The sequence below is a fragment of the Gobio gobio genome (assembly GCF_949357685.1).
Source record: "Gobio gobio genome assembly, chromosome: 24".
NCBI lineage: Eukaryota > Metazoa > Chordata > Actinopteri > Cypriniformes > Gobionidae > Gobio > Gobio gobio.
This window is the reverse complement of record NC_137120.1, coordinates 33,851,239-33,877,614: the sequence shown is the minus strand read 5'-3', so window position 1 is coordinate 33,877,614 and position 26,376 is coordinate 33,851,239. Positions and strand designations below refer to the sequence as shown.

Genomic DNA, 26,376 nt, shown 5'->3' with positions numbered 1-26,376 from the left:
GCTTTCGAGGGGCGGGCATACCAGTACGCGGTTCTCCCATTCGGGTTATCTCTGTCCCCTCGCGTCTTCACGAAGATCGCCGAGGCAGCCCTTGCGCCCCTTCGGCAGCACGGGGTCCGCATCCTGAACTACCTCGACGACTGGCTTATACTAGGCCACTCTCGAGAGCAGGTTTGCGGACACAGAGATCTGGTTCTCCACCACTTAGCCCGTCTGGGCCTTCGGGTCAACTGGGAGAAGAGCAAACTTTGCCCCGTGCAGAGGATCTCTTTTCTCGGTATGGAGATCGACTCGGTCGCCATGTACGCGCAGCTTTCGAGAAAGCGAGCGCGCGCAGTCTCTGCTGACTTGCCTCCGACAAATCGAGAGCAAGAGTGCGGTTCCACTGAAACTATTTCAGAGGCTCCTGGGGCATATGGCATCTGCAGCCGCGGTAACGCCGCTCGGATTGCTTCATATGAGACCGCTTCAGCACTGGCTTCGCAATCGAGTCCTGAGATGGGCATGGCAGTCTGGCACGCTCCGGGTCCAAGTGACTCGGGCCTGCTTACAGACGCTCACCCCGTGGTCGAACCTCAGTTTTCTACGGGCCGGTGTGCCCTTAGGACGAGTTTCCAGGCATGTTGTCGTATCGACGGATGCCTCTGCCACGGGCTGGGGTGCCATGTGCAATGGACAAGCAGCCGCGGGCTCCTGGACAGGACCCCAGCGCCTCCTGCATGTCTATTGCCTCGAGTTGCTGGCAGTACGGTTCGCCCTGCACCGCTTCCGAGCGCTGCTGAAGGGTCAACATGTGCTTGTCCGGACAGACAACACGGCCGTAGTAGCGTACATCAACCACTCGGGCGGTCTACGCTCCCGCCGTATGTCTCAACTCGCCCGCCATCTCATCCTATGGAGTCAGAAGCGCCTGAGGTCCCTTCGTGCTGTCCATATTCCGGGAGTCCTGAACCACGCAGCCGACGAGCTCTCGCGGTTTCAGCCTCTCCTGGGAGAATGGAGACTCCATCCCCGGACGGTTCAGCTGATTTGGGAACAGTTCGGCGACGCACAGGTAGATCTGTTTGCCTCCCACGACTCTTCCCACTGCAGCCTGTATTATTCCCTGACCGAGGGCACGCTCGGCACGGATGCATTGGCGCACAGCTGGCCGCGGGGCCTACGCAAATATGCGTTCCCCCCAGTGAGCCTACTCGCACAGCTCCTGTGCAAGGATCAGGGAGGGCAAGGAGAAGGTCCTTTTGGTCGTCCCGTACTGGCACGGCCGGACCTGGTTCCCCGAACTCATACTCCTTGCGACAGCTCCTCCCTGGCCTATTCCTCTGAGACCGGACCTCCTTACTCAGAGACGGGGCACCCTTTGGCACCCGCGTCCCGACCTCTGGAGCCTCCACGTGTGGCTCCTAGACGGGACGTGGCAGGTTTGAGTGGCCTACCACCTACGGTGGTCGCCACCATCACTTCCGCTAGGGCAGAGTCCACTCGGCATGCCTATGCGTTGAAGTGGAACCTCTTCGTCACCTGGTGCTCTTCCCGCCAAGAAGACCCCTGGAAATGCCCGATCGGGTCCGTGCTTGAGTTTCTCCAAGAGGGGCTGGAGCGAAGGCTGTCTCCCTCCACCCTCAAAGTATATGTGGCCGCAATATCTGCCCACCACGATCTCCTGGAGAACAAGAAGGTAAGTCAGCACGACCTGGTCATCAGGTTTCTGAGGGGAGCCAGGAGACTGAATCCTCCTCGCTCTCCTCTCGTACCCTCTTGGGACCTCGCAGTAGTGTTAACTGCTCTGCAGAGACCTCCCTTTGAGCCTTTGCGGTCGGTTGATATTAAGTTTCTGTCTATGAAGACGGCTCTGCTGACCGCATTGGCCTCAGTCAAGAGGGTCGGGGACCTGCAGGCATTTTCGGTTGACGAAGCGTGCCTGGAATTCGGGCCGGCTAACTCTCACGTGATCCTGAGACCCCGGCTTGGATATGTGCCCAAGGTTCCCACCACTCCGTTTAAGGACCAGGTGGTGAACCTGCAAGCGCTGCCTTTGGAGGAGGCAGACCCAGCCTTGGCATTGCTCTGTCCAGTACGCGCCCTCCGCGCCTACGTAGACATGACGCAGTGTTTCAGGACCTCAGACCAGCTCTTTGTCTGTTATGGTGGAGAGCGGAAGGGAAGTGCTCTCTCAAAGCAAAGGCTGTCTCACTGGATAGTGGACACCATTGCTTTGGCTTACCAGCAGCAAGGCCGACCATGTCCCCTTGGTGTGAGGGCACACTCCACCCGGAGTGTGGCCTCCTCTTGGGCTCTAGCGCATGGCGCCTCGCTAGCAGACATCTGCAGAGCTGCAGGCTGGGCGACACCCAACACATTCGCCAGATTCTACTATCTCCGAGTGAAGCCAGTGTCCGACTATGTACTCGCCCCCCCGAGGGGCCGGTGATGGGCCAGGCTCAGGTGTCTTCGCTTGCTCGCCACTCCACTCCACGGACTGGATACGTGCGATATTTTCCTCAGGTGAGCTCCCCGAGAGCCCTGAGCTCCTCCAGCACTGTCGACGCCGACATCAGTTCAGTCTGCCCTTTCGAGCCCAGACCCTCATGTCCGGCCAGGTGCCCCATGTGCATGGTTCCCTCCGGCGACCCCCACATGTGTATTTCACCGTAAGTCTCCGCAGTGAGCGGGTTTCTTCCCTTGGCGTGTCCCCGCCACCCCTAGGGTTAAAAATCCACCTTCGGCTGGTACCCTAGAGATCTTCCATATGCAACCCTCAGCGGGTCATATGTGTCTCTTAAGTCCTCCCCACGGGTAGGCATTTTTGGCATTCCCTCACTGGGATATGCTTCCCAGTGCACCTTGGTATTCCTGTGTTAAGTGGGAGTCCTTCGTCCGTACTAGTCTTATGACAGGGTACTCACACTTACGCAGGGCACTGGAAGACAGCTGAGTGGCGGGATTATATTGGGACCCCCATTCGTTAGTCACTAACGTTACGTCGTAGTGACTGAACGAAAGGGAACGTCTCGGTTACGGATGTAACCCTCGTTCCCTGAGGAGGGAACGGAGACGTAACGTCCCCTTGCCACATCAGTTGTGCTACCTGGAACGCAGGAGTTCAGTCTTGGCTCCTCAAGCAGGTAACATAATGCGATATTGCCACGTACTTCCTTATATACTCACGCGGTGAGGCGGAGTTACGTATGCAAATTCCGCATGCCCCATGGCATTGGCACGCCATTGGGCGTTTTCTCTAAACTCGAAGTTGATAGGCTTCTAAGCGAAACCCCCATTCGTTAGTCACTAACGTTACGTCTCCGTTCCCTCCTCAGGGAACGAGGGTTACATCCGTAACCGAGACGTTCTGACTGGCATTCATATAAAAAATAGCTTGCAAAAAAATTGGTCAAAAAGACAAGCTAGAAATGTAATGTGTACCTCTTGTGTAACTCTTTAGCACTCTTCACCACATGCTCCTGTTGATGTGATGTTATTAAGAAATCTTCATTAGTGCAAACACTATCTAAAGACCCAGAAGGCCATGATTAATTTGGCTGTGCTCAATTTTAGTTGATGCAGGACCTCAGTGGTACAGCTCACTGTCTGTCTTGATTATTTTCAGATCTGCCTCCCTCCAGCTCAGACTAGACGGCATGTAACATCCCCACCACTCCTTTCAGCTGTCAATCAATCTGCTAGTCTTGACAAAACTTCCTTTAAGATAAAAGAAAATGCCATCAGGTTGGATTGGTGCATTGTTTAACCTTGCTACAAACATGTTAACTTCAATAACTGGCCATTTTATACGGTAGGCAAACTTAGGGACAGAGACTAATCAGGTTTGGGGAAAAATGTCACAAAAATGCCCCAGATATGTGAGGTAAAATATATTCAGCTACCTCATTATAAGTGCATTTGCAATCTAACATGTTATTTATTTCACAATATTCTGTATCAGTGAATTATTTTAGATTAATCTGTTTAACTCTTTGAAAGGTATTCATCCTATTTTGAGTGCAATCTCCTGCTTCTTCTGTTTTCTAACAAAATGGGGTTTTCTTTTTTCAATATGAGTCAACACCGCCAGATACAAAAATAACCTACCAAATATTTATTATAAATATTGACAAATCCAGCATTCTAGCATGAAAGAATGGATTGAGACTACATGATGGTTTCAAACTGATTTTCAGTGCATCTACTGAACTCACTACCGTCAGACAGAAAATCTTAGAGGTAACAAAAAAAACAACAAAAAATGGTCAGGAAATTTACAAAATCTAAGGAAATGCACTACTTAAAAAGCCATTGCTGTCTCAGAATTTTTTTTTTTTTTTTTTGGCAGAACTTGAAAAGTTGTGTGTGGAGTGATGAATCACAATGAAACAGTTGCATGGTGATGCTCCAGAGTGGTGTCTTCGAATATCTGCTGAGAAATATAGTAATAAATGCATCTCTAGCACAGTGAAGAATGGAGGAAGAGACTCATTGTGTGGGAAGACTTTTTAGCTAATGGTATTGGTGAGATCCTTCACTGTGAAAAATCATTTAATGCGGTGAAGTACAGAAGAATATTGCAGAATTGCTTGCTTCCCACCAATGAAAACCTCTTTTTCTATAGAGGAATGATCAAATGTTACTTTACAACAAGTGACTTGAGGCTCATGTTTTTGTCACACATCTGTTCTGTGTCTTGCACGATTGGGACTTTTATGTTGAAGGTTATTTGTGACTTGGTTCTGTGTTCTTTTCTGTGTCCTGTTCCTGTGGAGTTTTGTAGTTTTTCCATGTCCATTAGTTTTCCCAGGTGTTCCCATTCACCACACCCCTTGTTATCTCATTTAGCTAGTCTCCCCTGTGTGTATATAAAGCCCATGTTTTCTCTGGTTCTCTGTCGGTCGTTGTTTAATGTTTGCTGTTATGCAGGAATTCTCAGTTCTCTGTTCCTGTGTTTTCTTTGTGTTTGCTCAGTGTTATTTTGTTCCTGGTTTTTTGATTGTTTATTTTCATTAAAATCCCCTGCATTTGGATCCTACTTCTCTGCCTGCCGTCTGTTTATTCCCCGTTCTGTGACAGTTTTGGCCTGGTCAGAGTCCAGATTTGAACTCTATAGTGAATATTTGGTCTCATATTAAACTCAAACTAACTGGGAGACATTTTTCATCTAATCATGAACTGTTCGAAGCCATTAACATTTAATGGAACAACACTAACTTTTCTTCCCTTAAAAAGCTGTCTGCAAGTTTACCCACAAGACTTAACAATTTAACAAAAACAAAGATGAAGGCTATTCCTTGCTAAGTTACTTTATCTACAGTATTTGTACAATTCTTGCTCATTTCCTGACCAGTGATTTGTAATTAAAATGGTTAAGACCATTAAAAGTCCACTAAATATTTTTTTTGTAGTATAGTTGAACAGAAAAAATATTTCAAATGACCTAAAATAAAATAAAACAACAACAACCAGAGCCTTTGTGGAAAGAGCACTGTAAAATCTCATAAATATATGAAATAAATAAATTCCAACCCTGGGTGGAACTGTGTTGTGAAATACAGGGGTTGGACAATGAAATGGAAACGTCTCGGGTTATGACTATAACCCTTGTTCCCCGAGAAGGGGAACGAGACACTGCGTCATCGTGACGACACTCTGGGGAACGCCCCTTCGCGTAAAGCGTCTGAAGAAACTGTAGAATCAGCCCAATCCGATTGGTGTTGCGTGATGACGTCGTATGTGACGGCATACCCGGAAGATACAAAGAGACGTCTGAACGAAACAGAGATAGCGTTCTTTGCGATGAAGCGAGCGCTCTGATGATTGGGTGGACACGAGACGCAGTGTCTCGTTCCCCTTCTCGGGGAACAAGGGTTATAGTCATAACCCGAGACGTTCCCCTTCGAGGGAACTCGAACTGCGTCATCGTGACGACACTCTGGGGAACGAGTACCAACTATCCCGCACCAATCATACCCACCCCAGTGTGAAGCTGGAACCAGGCACAACTAGGGGACGAGCACTCTCGCGCCAGGCGTCTCAGGGAGATGCAGACTATAAAAACGAATGAAGGTGTGAGGAGTGGCCCACCCAGCTGCCTCGCAGATGTCTAGCATAGAGGCCCCAGAAAGGAGGGCTACCGAGGAGGCCATGCTCCTGGTAGAATGGGCCCTCACGGCTAAGGGTGAAGGCAGGTTGCGCACCCGATAAGCCATGGCTATAGCCTGGACAATCCAGTTACTAATCGTCTGCTTTGACGCAGGCAGCCCTTTCTTGGGTGAACCAAAACACACCAACAGCTGGTCTGACTTTCTCCACTGAGCAGACTTCTCCAGATAAATCCTCAATGCCCGCACGGGGCAGAGGAGGTGAAGTCTGCTCTCTTCCGCCGTCACGTGAGGTGGAGGATGGAATGCCTGGAGAACCACTGACCTTGCCCTGCTAGATGGCACCTTGGGCACGTAGCCCTGGCTGGGATGCAAGATGGCTTTAACCATGCCAGGGGCAAACTCCAGGCAAGTCGGCGTGACCGCCAAGGCCTGGAGGTCCCCCACTCTCCTCAGAGAAGTGATGGCAAGGAGAAAAGCCACCTTGAAGGTCAGTATTCTCGCCTCAGCCGACTCCAGCGGCTCAAAGGGGGCCTCAGCCAAACCCTCGAGCACCACTGCCAGGTCCCAGGTTGGGACCCTGGAATGAGCCGCAGGCCTCATCCTCCGAGCCCCACGGAGGAAACGTACAACCAGATGGTGCCTTCCCAACGTCGCATCACCTAAAGGTGCGTGGAAAGCCCCAATGGCAGCCACATACACCTTAAGTGTGGATGGGGAAAGACCGGCGGAGAAGCGGTCTTGAAGGAACTCCAGCACTGAAGCCACTGGGCAGTTAACTGGGTTCACCTCCCGCTCTCTACACCAAGTGGAAAATACATTCCACTTTAGGCTGTACAACCTCCTGGTGGATGGAGCTCTGGAACTGAGTAGGGTCTCCACAACACCTGCCGACAGGCCCTCTGCTAGGAACTGAGCCCCCTCAGGGGCCAGACCCAGAGATCCCATACCTCTGGCCGGGGGTAGAAAATCGTACCCCTGGCCTGAGACAGCAGGTCCCTCCTCAGAGGGACCTGCCATGGGGGACCGTCCAGCAGGTCGATGATGTCGGAGAACCATACTCGAGTGGGCCACCGGGGTGCTACTAAGAGAAGGCTGACGCCCTCCCGGCGGACACGTTCCAGAACTCCCGGGAGCAGAGCAATCGGGGGAAAAGCGTACAGACGCAGCCTCGGCCACGTCTGTGCCATGGCATCCAGCCCCAGAGGGGCCGGATGAGTGAGGGAGAACCACAGCGGGCAGTGGGACGTCTCTCGAGACGCAAATAGATCCACTTCCACCGGGCCCAGCCGCTCGCACATAGCCTCCACCACCTCGGGGTGGAGCCGCCATTCCCCGGGCCTCAGCCCCTGCCTCGACAGGATGTCTGCTCCCTGATTTTGGTCCCCGGGAATGTACATCGCCTTGAGGGATGACAACTTCCCCTGGGACCACAGAAGGACCTGATGCGCCAGTCTGCAAAGAGGGCGCGACCTCAGGCCCCCCTGGTGGTTCAGATACGATACCGCCGACATGTTGTCGGATCGTATCAGGACATGGTGGCCGCGGAGGTCCGGGAGAAAGCTCCTCAGAGCCTTGAAGACCGCCAGCATTTCCAGGCAATTGATATGCCAGGAAGAATGCCGGGTCCCCCACAGACCCCTGGAAAAGCGGCCTTCCATGACCGCGCCCCAACCAGTGAGGGAAGCGTCTGTTGAAACGGACTTCCGGCAACACGACGCTCCCAACACTGGCCCCTGGGACAGGAACCAAGGTTTCTTCCACATGACGAGGGAACGAAGGCATCTGCGCGTTACCCTGATCATGCGGAAAGGATTCCCCCTGGGGGAAAACCCCTTGGTTCTCAGCCACCACTGGAGGGGTCTCATGTAGAGCAGACCGAACGGAATCACGTTGGCTGCTGCTGCCATGAGACCCAGCAGTCTCTGAAACTGCTTCACAGTGAGGCTGCGGCCCAGTTTCACTCTCGAGACCATCGCCAGTATGGACTCCACGCGTGCGGGGGACAGTTGTGCCCGCATCAGAGTCGAATTCCATACAACCCCCAGGAACGTGGTCCTCTGGGAGGGCGTCAACACGCTCTTCTTCGTGTTGAGTCTGAGACCCAAGCACCTTATGTGGGCTAGAACGACATCTCGATGTCGAACCGCCATATCGTACGACTGAGCCAAAATCAGCCAGTCGTCGATATAATTGAGTATACGGATGCCCTGGAGTCTCAACGGAGCCAGTGCTGCATCCATACACTTCGTGAAGGTGCGAGGGGAGAGAGCTAGGCCGAACGGAAGAACCCGATACTGGTACGCTTTGCCCCCGAAAGCGAACCCCAGGAACTTCCTGTGAGCTGGAAGGATGGAGATATGGAAGTATGCGTCCTTCAGATCTATCGTGACGAACCAGTCCTCGAACTGGATCTGAGTCACGATGGCTGGAATTGTGAGCATCCTGAACCTGTATCTCCTCAGAGACCGGTTCAGGTGCCTGAGATCTAGAATTGGACGCAACCCCCCATCCTTCTTGGGAACTATGAAGTACCGGCTGTAGAACCCGGACTCCCTGTCTGGTGGAGGAATATACTCTATAGCCTCCTTGACCAGCAGAGAGCGTACTTCTTGCTCCATCACCCGCACCTGCTCGGGACCGACCACAGTTCGAACCACCCCGTTGAATTTCGGGGGAGGGAAACCGAACTGCAGTCTGTAACCCCGTTCCACAGTACGCAGGGCCCATGCAGATATACTCGGAAGGCATGACCATGCGCCGAGATAATCTACTAAGGGAACTAGCCTCTCGAGGCCAGCCTCGGGTGTTATTCGAGCCCCTACCCCAACGCCCTGAAGCGGCTGACCGGCAGGGTGTCGTCGGGGAAGAGGTCCGTGAGGCGCACGCGGCTGCTGAACTGTCGCAAGTCCTAATGGAGGCGACTGGTTCAGTGCGCGCGCGCAGGGAACCGATGCGGCCCGAAACGTCTTGGACGGCGGGAGCGCAGCAACGATTCCCCGAGAGTCCCAGAGTGGAAACGACCTCGATCGCTCCACCCTGTGGGGGACGACTCTCAGCGGTCCTGCCGAAGCTAGGACCGCTTGGGAGCCTTCTTAGCCTGGATAACGTCCCTCAGGTCGCTCTTAGGCTGAGAAGGCTTCCTGCGAGAGCGCCGTCTCTTTTGCCAAGCTCCCTCGGGAGGGGCGCGGGAGGCGACACTCTGCCTCTGCGCATCGCGGTGTGATGCGCTGGATGAGGGTCCGGGCTGCCCACCCGGGCCTGCTGTAACTGCAGAGCCCGAGCGGCGAGGGAAGAACTTCTGGAAGGCGGCTGACTGCTTCCTCGCCTCCTGAAACCTCTCGACGACAGTATCCACTGCCCCGCCGAAGAGGCCAGAAGGCGAGATCGGAGCATCAAGGAGAAAATGTTTCTCTCTCTCCTTGATTCCCGACAGCGTCAGCCAGAGATGCCTCTCAACGCATACCATTCCAGCCATAGAGCGGCCCACAGCGCGAGCCGTCTCTTTGGTAATGCGGAGAGACAAATCCGTTGCCTTCCTGAGCTCAGTGAAGTCATCCGGAGATGGTCCCTCGCCCTCATCCAGTTCTTTGAGGAGGTCGGCTTGGTATGCCTGCAGGACCGCCATGGTGTGCAGACAACCAGCAGCTCGACCTGCCGCACTAAAAGCCCTGCCGACTAACTTGGACGTGTCGCGGCAAGGTTTAGTGGGCAGCGACGGAGCCTTCAATGATGCAGCGGCCCCGGGTGAGAGGTGGCCCGCAAGCGCCTCTTCCACCTGTGGCAACGCTGCATACCCCAACTCAGCCGTCCCCAGCACATTAGCAAAATCAAGTACTGGGGGATTAGCTACACGGGCTGAGAAGGGTTTTTCCCACGATCTACACAACTCGTTATGCAGATCGGGGAAAAAAGGAAGACCCCGCCGTGGAGGTTGAACCCGACGCCTGAAAAAGCGTTCATCCAGCTTAGATGGTGGCTGGATGTCCACTATTTCTTGTGGCCAATCCAAACTCAGTTTGGCCACAGCGCGGACTAAAACCTCCACTAGCTCCTCAATAGCGGGTGTGTGGGGTGGCGAAAGCCCCACATCATCCACCTCGATCCTCAAATTGTCTGATTCCTCAGAATCAGACAGCCTGAGAATCGGATCCTCCGCCCCGCGGGAAGAAGCCGCATCGCGGGCTTCCACACGGGGCGGGAGGATATCAGAATCGTCAGAGGAGGATAGGGAGGATGCCTCAGCAGTCCCATATCCTCTTGACAGATCCCGCTGTGAGCCCCACGATCTACGGCGCCGCGCTGCCTCAACAGACGCAGGCCCAGAACCGCGGGGCTCACGAGGCTGACCGGTCTCCTCAAAGACGGCCAGCCGCGAGCGCAGCACCCTCAGCGGCAGCAGTTCACAATCACCGCAAGCCGCCCCCTCAAGAGCGGCTTGGGCGTGCTGCACGCCGAGACACTGCACACAAAGCTGATGTGTGTCCGTGCCCGTAATATAGCGCGGACACGGGTGCACACACAGCCTGAAACGCTCGCTCGCCATAGTAAATATATTTCACTTACTTTCACTGCAACAACACCTTCAGACTGAACAAACAGAGCGCTCACGCTGAAGAGCAAAAAAGCTATCTCTGTTTCGTTCAGACGTCTCTTTGTATCTTCCGGGTATGCCGTCACATACGACGTCATCACGCAACACCAATCGGATTGGGCTGATTCTACAGTTTCTTCAGACGCTTTACGCGAAGGGGCGTTCCCCAGAGTGTCGTCACGATGACGCAGTTCGAGTTCCCTCGAAGGGGAACTCCTTGTTTTAGACCACAATCATTTATTGGTTTAGGGCCTCCTTTTGTGGCCTATACAGCATCGATTCGTCTTGGGAATTACAGATACAAGTCCTGCACAGTGGCCAGACTGATTTTTAGTCATTCCTGTTCCAGAACAGTGGCCAGGTCCCTATGTCATGCTGGTGGAGGAAAATGTCTTCTGGTTGCTCCTCCAAAACACCCCAAAGTGGATCAAAAATATTTAGAATGGTCATCAAACCATTCTGTCACAAGTCTTGCTGTGTGTATTGGTGCATTATCATGCCGATACACAACACTTCCTTCAGGGTACAATGCTTGTTACAATGTTAAACCTCTTTGGGCTTTTCCACACCGTAACTCCAACGGATGTGGGAAAGACAGTGAATGTGGACTCATCAAAGAACAATACATGTCCAATACATGTTTCACATTGTCCACAACCCAAAATGTACACTGTTGGCAGCAATGAAACATTTGGCATTGGCACGAGTGACCAAAGGTTTAGCTATAGTAGCTCGACCATGAAAATTTGGCTGAAACAGGAGAGTCGAGGTGTGCATGTAATTCTGCAGTGAGTTGGGAAGCTGTGGGTTTTTTGTGGAGATAATCCAGGCTAGTACCTGGACATCCCTTTCAGACAGCTTCCTCTTGCGTCAACAGTTTATCCTGTTGCATGTGGTTCGTCCTGCGTGGTGGCATGCAGACATTACCCTGGATACCATAGCTCTCAATACACCACAAAGACTTGCTGTCCTGCTAACAGATGAGCCAGTGAGGCAAGCACCAACAATTTGTCCTCTTTTGAACTCTGATATGTCTCCCATTATGTTGTGTGGACTGCAATATTTGATGTACAGCTGTGCTGTTGCTCTGCTAATTCAAGCTTCACACTCTGTTCTTACTGATGCAATGTAAAATCAGTGAAGACCGTCTAGTTTAGCTCCATTCCCGGTATGAATTTCAGACATTCTTGTCCAGTTTTGGCCGAGATATTAGCCGATTCGAAATGACGTCGCCTATCCCGGTAGACTTTCGCTCATAACTCGGGAACGGAAAGTTCCAGTGCGCTCAAACTCTCTGGGCCCTTCGGGCCACTGCCCGAACACATCTGTTGCGGGCCTCGGGGACGCCCCCTCACAACTTTGACCGGCCCTAACTCCCGACCCCAACTGCCCCAGGTCTCATTCGATAGGGCCTCTCGAGCTCTATCTACAGCCCGAGTTTCATAACTTTTCCCCGGGACATTCCTGAGATATAAGTCCAAAACGGTATGCCTCTGAAAGGATGTAACTCCAATAGGAAGGAAATCTCCAATACTATATTGGCCAGTGTTTTAGTGAACCTTTATACGACAACAATGTAATAAAAAACTTTGCATTTTTCGTATACAGATGCCAAAACGATCCCCGTTCACATGGATCTGCGAAACGACTAAAAACGCTGTATTATTCATGCCAGGCCAGTAGTTGGCAATGTCACTACACTACATGACTATAGTCACATATAATACACATGTGCATACATCACCGTTTTCACAAATTTGCATTTTTGTTGTATACACAGAGACGATAACGGTATCGTTTTCAAAAATTAGCATTTTGAAACCTGTTTTCAAAAGCTTACGTTTGTAGGCCCCCAAAATGCTGTAGTCGTGTAAATGAACAGCCAAAACGCATAAAATGTTTTTTGTTTTTAGTTGAAAATGGTGCTGTGTAAACAGCCCCTCAGTTTCATTGTCCAACACCGTAATTAATAGTAAGGCTGTGTGAAATGGACAACAAAACTGTCCGGGATGTTTATGGCATCACACTAAGCCGAGGACAAACTCTGACTACGACAACAAAATGATTTTGTGTTGGGTCTAAGTTAATAAGCATCAGGCATGACTCCAGCTCATAAATCTTCCCCACACATTTGACTTAACAAATACTTCACAGTCAGGCAGATACGCCGGGAATTGCTTGCACTCACTAAATTATGAGCTGGAAGGGAGAGATATATGCAGAAATTGTGTGCGTGGGGCTCGGGAGTCTTCGCAGGCAGTTTCCTGCCACAAAATCTTTGGTTTAAAATGTGATTCGGCAAGCCACGGGCGGCATTAATGTCCCTTCATTCTCACTTGGGATTGCGCACCTCTATCCAAAAGCACTTTCTGTTCTCTCTGAACAAATATTTACGTTACGGATTGGGATTTAAAAAGAGAGGTTATAGAACTGAACAACTGCATGATATTAACATATGCAAGTGGCATGAAATACTTTTTGAAGTGCATTCTGCAGCACTGGGATTAATTAAGCATGTCACATGCTAATCAGCTTTTTATTCAATTCGCTTCACACAAAGAATAGAGGGTGTTTGTTGCACTTTATTTGTTTGTTATTTTGTTCGATTTCTTGAGTTCGAGAAAGCCAATTGAGCAGAAATTGCCGGGTACATGTACTCAAGATTTGACAAGAGTAGATAGAGAGCGAGTAACTGACAGGGAAGCGTTTGAGCCAAACTTACAGGTGCTAAAAGCTGCATGGAAATGTAGTGGCATTAAAGACTAAATTAACCCCCCCACACACACAAAGATACATTAGGGATCTCTGTGAAATGCTATGAATTTTTTAATGCAATGTTTAACGTGTTCAAAAATGCTTTTACCTCAATTTGAGCATCGCGAAGAGTTGTAATTAGCATAGCGTATTAATTGGCTCAGTGAGTCTGTTGATACACACACTACACTGTGTATCGAACAGCTGGCCTCTGAACCTGCCGGTTTGGTGTGTCGTTGTAGGTGTACTGACATCGGTAGTTGTCACCATGGAAACTGGAAGTTTCTGTTGGAAGCAGGTGAGCTTCAAAGGACTGATGTGGTTGTGATGAGAACAGACAGTCTTTGAATCACATTACACCGGAGACTGGGCGAGCAAACAAATTAACCTGACACGGGCTTCAGCTCCTCTTTGATCATTCTTATTGAAGGGGTGTGCATGATTGTACATTAACCACTGTTCTCATGCAAAAACATCCATATTGGTCCTCTCGAGGTGTAATTTAAAAATGCTATTCCAGGTGAGGAATTTATGTTTAGCAGAAATCGTGACATGGAGGTGATGCAACCCTGATGTGCTGTGTGGTGAGTGTCATATAGATGTCATATATATATTAAGAGCAAAATAAATAACCCAATAACCCTATATATATATATAGTGCCCGCTTTCTCCACCACATTTTCTCATTAATTTTGCAGATGATACAACTGAATTAAAAACTGTCAAAATTTTTAACTATTGATTTAAAGTTGTTGATATTAAGTATAAGAACAGTTATTGCACAGTTTTCTGATATAAATACAAAAGTTTCTGCAACAAAATAAAAGATTTTTAAGTTATCATTAGAAAATCATTGAAAACCAGTTCTTCTGGAGAAATTGAAATTGATTTTTACTTTCGGAACCTGACTGTTACACTCTACAATCTCTTGCCACATGCGTTGTCCAATGAAAATCAAAAATTTAATTAAGCACTTGTACAAGATAAAAAATAAATGAATTAGTACACACTGAAAGGATTCCTGTATGTTAATGGTATGGTTCACCTAGAATGAACATTCGGTCATCACCAGAAGGGCAGTTCCAGTCCACTGCTCCCACTTCTCCAACCCACTTTACAAGACATAAAGTGTGTGTATGATGGGAGGGCTTTCCCCCCACTCTCTTCGGGGGGCTGCATTTGGAGAGAGAGGATTCGGGTGAAGGTGCGTTTCGCTCCACCAGAGCGATCGCAAGTCTGACCGCATCTCTCCTACTGCTTCCTCTATTTTCTCACTCCTGTTTCCCTCTCTGTCTCACTTACTCTCTCGCATGGCTTGGACAGGATTGATCGCCCATGCTTCATTGCCTTGCAGCTGAATGCTTGGTTGTAAGGGCATAGGATGGTACAGCAAACACATTCATGCTGGAGAAAGTAAGCATGCTGGGGAGGTCTGACATTGCTGTGGATTACACTAGGATTAGATTTGCTGCGTCTCAGCACAGGTGCAGCTTGTTTAGTTTGACAGAGCTCACCTGGGCTATCTGCACCTATTGCTGTCTGTGTGAAGGCTCGTACCTGAAGCTGCGTTATTTGTTATAGTTTTTTGTACTTAACTTAATGTATCATTTCATGTCAACACATAAATATATTGCTTGATTTTGATTTGTCACTTGTGACATTCTGCAGTTAAATATTTTTGTATAAAATGTATTTATTTATTCTAACAATATAATATCAGTGCCATCATTGAACAACTAAAATTATTAAAAATAATTTTCATTAATTGAAATGAAGCTGAAATAACATATCAAAATTAGACCAAAATCTTAAACTTCAAAAAAATTATTGATAAAAACTTCAGTAAAAATAGAAATTTTGCCATGTCAACAAGCTGAAAAAAAATGAAGATGAAAATGACTAAAACTGAAATAAAATAAACTAAAGCTGAATACTTAAAAAAAATAAATAAAAATAATAAAAATGACAAAAGCACATAAAACAAAATCTGTAAAACTAACTAAAATTAAAATGAAAAATATAAGCTAATTAGAAATAATAAATACTATAATGGTAACCACACTTTAATATAATATTAAATATAATATAATATAATATAATATAATATAATATAATATAATATAATATAATATAATATAATATAATATAATTAATATAATATAATATAATATAATATAATATAATATAATATAATATAATATAATATAATATAATATAATATAATATAATATAATTAATATAATATTGTTTGGAGTTCTATTCAAATTTTATATATTCATTTATTTAAGATATAACTTTATTTCATAAATGTATAATTAAATATATAAAAAATATAAAAAATAGGTTTCTTAATGTTATAATAAGAAATAATGTTTCTTGTCCACTTATTTCAAGTAGTTCTGTAAACATAGGTTTTCCAGTCAATTGTTCAATATAGGAACATAAACCCATTCAACACTTTTGAATCAATCTGGGAATTATTTTAAAAGATGCTGTTTATTCCAGATCACGAATTTCCCCCACCTCCAAAATCTGTCATCCTTTTAGCATTTGCATGTACACTCACCTAAAGGATTATTAGGAACACCATACTAATACTGTGTTTGACCCCCTTTCGCCTTCAGAACTGCCTTAATTCTACGTGACATTGATTCAACAAGGTGCTGAAAGCATTCTTTAGAAATGTTGGCCCATATTGATAGGATAGCATCTTGCAGTTGATGGAGATTTGTGGGATGCACATCCAGGGCACGATGCTCCCGTTCCACCACATCCCAAAGATGCTCTATTGGGTTGAGATCTGGTGACTGTGGGGGTCATTTTAGTACAGTGAACTCATTGTCATGTTCAAGAAACCAATTTGAAATGATTCGAGCTTTGTGACATGGTGTATTATCCTGCTGGAAGTAGCCATCAGAGGATGGGTACATGGTGGTCATAAAGGGATGGACATGGTCAGAAACAATGCTCAGGTAGGCCGTGGCATTTAAACGATGCGCAATTGGCACTAAGGGGCCTAAAGTGTGCCAAGAAAACATCCCCCACACCATTACACCACCACCACCAGCCTGCACAGTGGTAACAAGGCATGATGGATCCATGTTCTCATTCTGTTTACGCCAAATTCTGACTCTACCATCTGAATGTCTCAACAGAAATCGAGACTCATCAGACCAGGTAACATTTTCCAGTCTTCAACTGTCCAATTTTGGTGAGCTTGTGCAAATTGTAGCCTCTTTTTCCTATTTGTAGTGGAGATGAGTGGTACCCGGTGGGGTCTTCTGCTGTTGTAGCTCATCCGCCTCAAGGTTGTGCGTGTTGTGGCTTCACAAATGCTTTGCTGCATACCTCGGTTGCAACGAGTGGTTATTTCAGTCAAAGTTGCTCTTCTATCAGCTTGAATCAATCGGCCCATTCTCCTCTGACCTCTAGCATCAACAAGGCATTTTTGCCCACAGGACTGCCGCATACTGGATGTTTTTCCCTTTTCACACCATTCTTTGTAAACCCTAGAAATGGTTGTGCGTGAAAATCCCGGTAACTGAGCAGATTGTGAAATACTCAGACCGGCCCGTCTGGCACCAACAACCATGCCACACTCAAAATTGCTTAAATCACATTTCTTTCCCATTCTGACATTCAGTTTGGAGTTCAGGAGATTGTCTTGACCCGGACCACACCCCTAAATGCATTGAAGCAACTGCCATGTGATTGGTTGATTAGATAATTGCATCAATGAGAAATTGAACAGGTGTTGCTAATAATCCTTTAGGTGAGTGTAAGTGTGCATGTTATGTGTGTTATTTAATTACCTTTCTCACAGGTGGCTCCACCATAGCTGGGCAGACACAGGCATACAAAAGAGTTGATCTCGTCAATGCAGGTGCCTCCATTCTGACATGGATTGGACTGACAATCATCAATATCTGTGAGAACAAACAGAGACAGAGATTATAAAAACTATATTGTGTTGAGCTTTTTTTACCTTTTCATCAGTGCTGAGAAAGTACCGCAGGTGCTATGAAATTGCACGCCAGAAAGTTGCGATTCTGTTCTCATTATTTTTCTATTTTCAATCTAACATATGTCCTAACATTGCTATATTTCCAATTACTGAGGTAAAATGTCTTGCTGGCGTTTCAGCAATGAACTTGTACAACACTTGGACTGAAATCACTATAATAATGAGATGGACCATTTTTACAAACGTTTTCTGCAACAAAAAAATTCAAACAAGAGCAGACCAGCTGGGAATATCAAATCTTTGTATACGCAGGGGGGAATTCATCGGATGGTTGTGCTGAAAAAGTATTTGCTGTGGCTTGTTAATCTCACTTCAAGAACTGAACATACATCTATGATTATGTTGTTTCTCTCATATCACATTTTCAGCAAATGTTTGGAAACAAGATCAAGTGTATTTTTTTACATCATATCATGGTTTTCGATCTGAAGAATGTAACAGATCCATTTGCATTACTTACACAGTTTAACTCGAATCAATTTCAAGGTTACCATACAAAACACATTTGCATAATCGTCACTGGCAAATTTCCAGATATTTTAGCATGACAGCTGTGATGGTAAACTTGACATTTTGTAATCTCATTTCGCAAGTTAATGCACCATAAAGGTTAACTGTAAATTAGCAGTGCGCAAATTACATAATGACTTGGACATCAACTTTTTATTAGAAATCTACAGGGTGCAATCTGTATTCTTGTGTAAACCAAATTGATTTGGTGCCCCTAGTGCAGTGAGCCAAATGCCATGTACTGTTTCTTAAAAGATTTTTAAAACACTAGTTTTAATGTGATCTATTTCTGATATGTAAATTTATAATCAGTTTTGGGAGTAACACATTACAAGTAACGCGAGTTATGTAATCAGATTACTTTTTTCAAGATACTAGTAAAGTAACGCATTACATTTAATAAAAAAATATATATCTGATTTACATTTTCAAATAAGTAACGCATGTTACTTCAGTATGTAGGTTCAGTATTCCTCAAAATTAATAAAATCTGTGAAATGCAAACTCAAATATGATCAATTATATTACGCAAACCTTATACTTTATGTATTTAATCTCACTTTATTAACCTATGTCTTTGCTGCTGACCTTCGATAATCCAATTATACCATGCTAATAAGAAAAAATGTATATCTGAAGTAAGAGTTTCTTCTCTGCGTCCTATTCTTCTGCACAGCACAGGTTTGTTTGAGCTGTGCTCTGTAATAAGTGACAAATAACAACAGTATTTAAGTTTATTGTGATTTTCCATCCGATAATTATCTTAATCCTGGTTCCTGTTGCTATGGTTATCAACTTGAATATGATTTCCAACAAGCATCTATTTACAACCAGGTAAAAAAAAAAAGAGACAAAGTTATAATGTTCAGTTTGTGGTTACTAAAACGTACTGTAGAAAACCCTGAAGAAATATAAAGATTAAATATTTAATCGTATTTAATAAATAAATAAATTAATAACTGAGAATAAATCAAAAATAAATACTTCATAATAATTTAAAAAAGTTAATACATAAATGTACAGCTATTTATGTATGTATCCATGCATGTATGTAATTTTTTGTATATTAAAGTTATTACACTTTATTCTTATATATAAATATATAAAATATATTACATTGCTTAAATAAATAAACTTGTATTCTTTGTGGTTACTAAAACGTAGAAACCGCTGAAGAAATAGGACAATTAAATATTTTAGCATACGTTTTAAACAAATAAATAAATAAAAACTATATATTATAACAATATAATATAATAATTCAGTAATTTTATTTTATTCTTAAAAATGTAATTAAATAATGAAAAAATATTATATAATTCATTCAAAATAAATAATAAATAACTTGAACAACTTTAACAGTTTGTAGCTACTAAACGGTGGAAAACCCTGAAGAAATATAAATATTAAATATTTAAGCATATGTTTTAAACAAACAAACGCACGCACACAGGCACGCACAGACACACACACCCAGACACACACACACACACACACACACACACAGACACACACACACACCCATGCACGCACAAACAATCAAATAAATATAAACATGCTTTTAAGACCCTTTGGTATAAAGCAAAAGAACAGGCAGGCCTACTGCTAATTATAGAAATTGTATATAAACACACATGAAATATATATCCTCATATATAATTAGACCCGGGTCAGTGGGGTGCATGCAGACATGGACACACATACTCTAAATCCACCTGCCTGCAACCATTTCTAATTCTCATCCCGGGCTTGAGGGCAAAATCAATTAAGACTCAGCTGGCAAACGAGAGCCATAGCCTACAAACCATCTGAGTGTATCTCCTGGGCTACAGAGAGGGCAAAGGCAGAGGGCGGCTGGATCATCTCCACTTTGCCTGGAGTATAAAACACCCGTAGCTGGATTAATGAGGTTTTAGAGGCAGAAGAAACATGCTGGGATGAAAGCGAAGCTCCTCTGTACCAAAGCGTCACAGTGGTAGCACTATCACAGAGTCAAAGGGTCAGCTGATTTCAAGCATGTCTAGATGCCCAATCCCAGGATTACAGAGCGTGGGTAACAGAGTCATGTTTCTCTCAATAATACATCCAAACATTGTACACTTCTACAGTACAATGCAGGAGTCAACTATAACATGTTTATAACATTTTAATGCCAGCAGCCATATCATCCTCTAGTCCAAGACTGTTTCCTACTGAAGCTAAGCAGGGTTGAACCTGGTCAGTACCTGGGGCCGGATTCATGAAACATTCTTAAGAATATAATTCTTCTTAACTGCCAATTTCTTTTTATTTTCTAACGTAAGAAAAAAAGATACAAATATTTTGTATTCCCAAAAAATCTTCTTAAGAATGTTCTTATCTTTTTTCTTAAGAATATTTCAAGAATTGCACCTAATAACATTCTTACGAACTTCACATTTTTCTTAAGAATTTTCGTAACTCCTTTCTTAAGAAGATTTTTGTGAATCCGGTCCCTGGATGGGAAATCTCCTGGGAAATCTAGGTTGCTTCTGGTGGAGGTGCTCCCCCTGTGGTCTGTGTGGGTCCTAACACCCCAGTATAGTGATGGGGACACTATACTTTAACAAGCACCGTCCTTCGGATGAGACGTTAAACCAAGGTCCTGACTCTCTGTGGTCATTAAAAATCCCAGGATGTTCTTTGGAAAAAGAGTAGGGGTGTAACCCCAGCATCCTGGCCAAATTTGCCCATTGGCCTCTGTCCATCATGGCCTCCTAACCATCCCCATATCCTGATTGGCTTCATCACTCTGTCTCCTCTCCACCAATCAGCTGGTGTGTGTTGGGCGTTCTGGCGCAATATGGCTGCCATCTCAACATCCAGGTGGATGCTGCACATCGGTGGTGGTTGAGGAGATTCCCTCCTTCTATATGTAAAGCGCTTTGAGTACCCAGAAAAGCGCTATATAAATGTAACAAATTATTATTATTACTATGAGCAGATACTTTTCACTGAATTGAAAATATCAACCTGGTCTCATTGGCAAAACGTACCTGTGGCAACGTTTTTGCAAACCCCAAAATACGTACCAATACGTACATATCACTGCAGTTTTCAACAGAAATGAACCCTAGAGGCAGTAAAACAGCAGCACTTTTTATCGTTTTTTTTTTTTTTTACCATAGTCCATGATTTGTAAACGAATACATTTTGGAGTTTGCATCACTTAACCAGCTCCAAATGTTCGGCTTTCCTGACATACCAAGCTTGCTCAGTAGCTCAGCTGATACATATTTGTACTTGCAATGCTGAAAGCTCGGGTACAAATCCCGTGAAAGACGAGTCATGATAAAAGAGCTCAAAGATGAGTTCAAAACACAAGCTAAAATTGACATGGTTACAATTGTATTTTTGTCACATTTGCTTTTGTTAACACTATCGGGTAGGTTTAGGGTTTAGTGTAGGTGTAAGTTAAAAAACCAACGTAGCAAAATGTTGCCAGATTCACGCTCATCTGTTCTGGAAAAAAAAACTAAGCTTTTAGCGCCACCCAGTGGACATTTCACTTTGAAACCTTTGCGATATGTACGTATTGGTACGTATTTTGGGTTTTGCAAAAACGTTGCCACAGGTATGTTTTTCCAATGAGACCAGGCTGGAAAATATATAGCAAGGCCAGCTTAGTTCAGTTACCAAATGGTTCTTTTCAGTACATCCAAAACGTACAGTGCAACCAGTGCAGTCTGATTCACAAATTAATTTTCATTTTTGGGTGAACTATCCCTTTGATTAAAATTTGAACTACTAAAAGAATCGTTAATGGAACTAGAATCAAGGAATCTGAATCATTACATGTCTTACAAATCCCATCCCACTGATTCTCAGATCACCCTGTCAATGCAATAATGCTCACCTAAAATTTTTGCAATCTGTCCGCGATTACCCCGGAATGGATCAAAGTGGTTGAAGAAAACCAATCACGTCTGAAATGGTGTAAACATCAAATGGGCCATTGGGATTTGCACACGACCTGCCTTGTGCTCGAATGCCCCTTAAGACTCACGTATTGAAAGGGTATCTCTTCCTTCCTCTGGAGACGAATAGTATTTTGGCAACAGCCTTGGTAAAACAAGTGTCCTGAGAGCTCGCCGGACAGGAAAAGAGGCCATGTGAGACAAACAGGGTCAGTATTTTGTGCTGAAAAAAATTGTACAGCTGAGGGCAGCCTTAGTCATTCAACCCTGTCCCTTCTGACATGAGCTTTCGAGTGTTTTCCGCAGCTTCCGAGAGCTGGAGGGAAGATGCTTAGTTTGGCATTGGCCAGATTTATGTTTTCAATTTCAGCGGCTGCTGGGGCATTTGTAAATGACGTGCCAAATAAAATGTAAACAGTCCTCCCTTCCCTTATAAATGAGACCTCAAATGCAATCAACTATTTCACGGCCAAATGATCCATCCAGCGTTTTTTCATGGGATCAGAATCTAATAACGTTCCGAGAAGAGAAAGATCAATACCACAAAGCAAAGACTCTCTCCACAACTTCTCTCGGATGATATTTTATCACGCCGTGCTTCTGGCTTCAAATAATAATGATTGAAAATGTGAACGGATCTGACAGTGGCCGATTTGCAATGCATCAGCTGTCTGGGACTCAGCGCCTCTCTGTCCTCGGGTTGTTTGCACCTCGGAGCCTTTGCTCAAAGTCATCAAAGTGCACTTCTTCCATCTTGTCCGTGTGTATAGACACTGAACTGTTGGCTCCGACTCAGTAAGTATCTCATGGAAGGTGACGACATTAAAATGCTTTGACAAAACGGATTATTTCAATGTATCAGCACTTTTACCCCCAAACATTTTTATATAATCCGTTTCGAAATGTTCTGTTTTGACCTTCTGATTCTTGTCAGAAAACTTTTTCTAAAGTGCTCCAATTCCCCAGAGGATGAGGACTTTAGGAGAGCCCTAAAAATGTGTGACAAAGACAAGACAACCCTGACATTTCCTCAAAGGATTAGGATCGCAGCAGTCGTCAGCGATGACTTTCAAAATGAGTGCTCTGAAATTCCGAGCTTTCCATGACATTATTTTATAACTGTTTAACATTTGAAAGATAAATTACACTCTTTCAGAGAGGCGTGTGCCCTGTTTCTGTTGATTGTCTTCATCGTAATTGCTTCGGCGGTGCGAGAATGGCTTTTTCAGAGCGGAGAGCTTTATGGAGTGTGCCTGGGAGTGGGATAATCAGCAAACGGGAGCGGTTGATGAGCAAACAAAAATGAAACCATAATATATAAGAGTAAAAGGACGCAGCACTGCCAAGCCCTTGTAATCTTTTCCTCAAGTTGCTATTAGGCGGCGGTCTACAATAACATGCCTGTGGGAACAAACCCTCCTTTCAAAACACTGATGAAAAGGAGTCATCAATTTGCGCCTAAAAAAGTCTCTTGAGACCCTCCTAATAATACTAACATGGGTCCTGGAAATTCTCATGTTTTCATTTCATTTCATCATTAGTTTGGGTTTGCATCAGGTTCTGGTTTGTTCTACAATAATTACTTATTCATATCAAATCACAGTGTTTTAAATAAATACATAGATAGACAGACAGACAGACAGACAGACAGACATACAGATAGATAGATAGTTGTCCACTGGGATCAATACTTTCATCAATACTGCTCTGACATTTCTTCATTTAAAGGATCTCAGACCACTGACAGCGACTGCCACCCCAAAAGATTGATACATTCAGCTCTGCAAACCACATGGGTGTGCTTCTATCAATAGAAGCTATTCGGTTATTGATTAAATAAATTTGAGAAAAACATAGACGTCTATATACGAGTAAGGTTTACTGCTGATATTAAAGTTGATTCAGGTTAAAAGGACCAGATGAACATGTTGTCTGCTGTAGTCAAATGTGGTCTGAAACATATAGGGGCAAAATCACAAATGACCGACAGACAGACAGACAGACAGACAGACAGACAGACAGACAGACAGACAGACAGACAGACAGACAGACAGACAGACAGACAGACAGACAGACAGACAGACAGACAGACAGACAGACAGACAGACAGACAGACAGACAGACAGATAGATAGATAGATAGATAGATAGATAGATAGATAGATAGATAGATAGATAGATAGATAGATAGATAGATAGATAGATAGATAGATAGATAGATAGATAGATAGATAGATAGATAGATAGATAGATAGATAGATAGATAGATAGATTATTCTTAGCCATATGACAGACAGACAGACAGACAGACAGACAGATAGATAGATAGTTCACAGATAGATAGATAGATAGATAGATAGATAGATAGATAGATAGATAGATAGATAGATAGATAGATAGATAGATAGATAGATAGATAGATAGATAGATAGATAGATAGATAGATAGATAGATAGATAGATAGATAGATAGATAGATAGATAGATAGATAGATAGATTATTCTTAGCCATATGACAGACAGACAGACAGACAGACAGACAGACAGATAGATAGATAGATAGTTCACAGATAGATAGATAGATAGATAGATAGATAGATAGATAGATAGATAGATAGATAGATAGATAGATAGATAGATAGATAGATAGATAGATAGATAGATAGATAGATAGATTATTCTTAGCTATATGACCAACAGACAGACAGGCAGACAGGATCTGCCATGTGTACTTATAAATCCAATTGAAGTTTTGAGGAAAATCATCATGTTTTTATTATGGGGTGTTTATTGGTGGTTTGGATCGAGTGTACAGTTCTTGGGTTTCGGCTAGGCATCTTAGTGAGCTGAAGTCAGGCAGTGTCCAAGCCACTGCTGACAGGGCTAGTGCAACAACTCGGGGAGCGTTACAGAAGCTAATGAGCAGAGGTGTCACAACATTTCAAACTGTTGCTCCTCAGATCTGACAGCGCCTCTGTTCTCTCTCTGGCGTGGGGAGGTCAAACTTGCTCTCAAAGCTGTCTTCAAACAGAAAACAAGAGAGAGAGTGTGTGTGTGTGTGTGTGTGTGTGTGTGTCTGTGGGGCGGGGGAGGGGGGTGGTTATAGAGGAGCGCAATGTGGCGAAAAGAGAAATGCAAGAGGAATAGAGTGAGATGCAGCGCTCAAGATTCAGGTAATCTAGACGGCCTGAGGGCTTATGCAGCTGAGGATGGATTTTGTAAACCCCCTCTAACCCTGGCTGTGATGCAATCCACACAGCTTGGGGGCTCATGCGGGAATGAGGAGATTTGCCATACTTCTCCAGGAGGTTTTCACTACATGCTTTGAAACCCAACGAAGCTCTAATCAATGTGTGAGATCAGATATTTCTGTCTAACTGGGATATTAATAGCGACATGTGTGCGAACAAAAAAAGACGTCACCTCTTACTTTCCTCTAAATCGTCAAAATCAATCAGATATCAGCAGACGGATGAACCCTGGATCAGAAGAATAGGATCAAGGAAGCCGTGTAGCACAATATTTCTCAATCCTCCTCCTGGGGATCCTGCAGCACTGAATACTTTGCATGACTTTCTCACTTCAGCTCACTAATAGAGCAACGTTCACATGTTCATCACACATATATACTGTACATCTCAATTGACGCCAATAGAATTTGATGTTAGCATTCTTGTTGCTAAGCTTAAAGCTAATAACATTAAACTACGTACTTTTAAACCAATTAATTTGACTATTTGTACTCAATATTTGTGTATACTTTTTTTCCCGCTTGGATTAATTTTCTGTAAAAAAAGAAAAAAAGAAAAGAAAAAAAAAGTAGGTTAGTTCACCCAAAAATGAAAATTATCCCATACTTAACACCCTCAAGCCATCCTAGGTGAATGACTTTCTTCTTTCAGCCAAACACAATATATCTAAGTTATATAAAAAAATATCCTGGCTCTTCCAAGCTTTACAATGGGAGTGATTGGTACCTTAGATTTTGAAGCCCAATAAAGTGCATCCATCCATCATAAAAGTAATCCATACGGCTCCAGAGTGTTAATAAAGGCCTTCTGAAGTGAAGCAATGTGATTTTGCAAGAAAAATATCCATATTTATAAACTATAATCACTGGCTTCGGGTAACGGCTGTATGTGAGTCAAGTTCCGGTGGAAGAGTGACCTCTGGCCCGGCGTATGATGTAGGACTAGGCGTAGGCATAAGCTTTAAGCCCCAGGTACACTTCAATTTCCGCGTCCGGACGCGTCTCGCGCACAGTCGGGTTTGACCCATGTGCAATACAATTGTTGTGACTTTCTGGCGCATGTGCTGTTGTATGTGCACTGGTCGCGCAGTCTCAAAAATTGTGCTGCACGCGGTCGGGGTGAACAGACGCCTGCGAACCCTATTGATGACGCAAATTACGTCACGTGGACGGTGCACGAATGTGGACGGCCAAAGTATACTTTGGGTTTAAGGGAGAGTAG

At 44.8% G+C, this 26,376-nt stretch overlaps 1 protein-coding gene across 1 annotated transcript in view; it reads right to left on the bottom strand.

Moving 5' to 3' along the window:
- The window catches only part of ncanb (neurocan b), a gene marked incomplete at both ends in the record, with an annotated part of 135,038 nt that overhangs the window by 19,150 nt on the left and 89,512 nt on the right, over nucleotides 1-26,376 (bottom strand). The window contains one exon of the mRNA XM_079807022.1: nucleotides 17,250-17,363. Coding sequence (XP_079663148.1) covers nucleotides 17,250-17,363 — 114 coding nt within the window. The remainder of the gene's footprint in view (nucleotides 1-17,249; nucleotides 17,364-26,376) is intronic.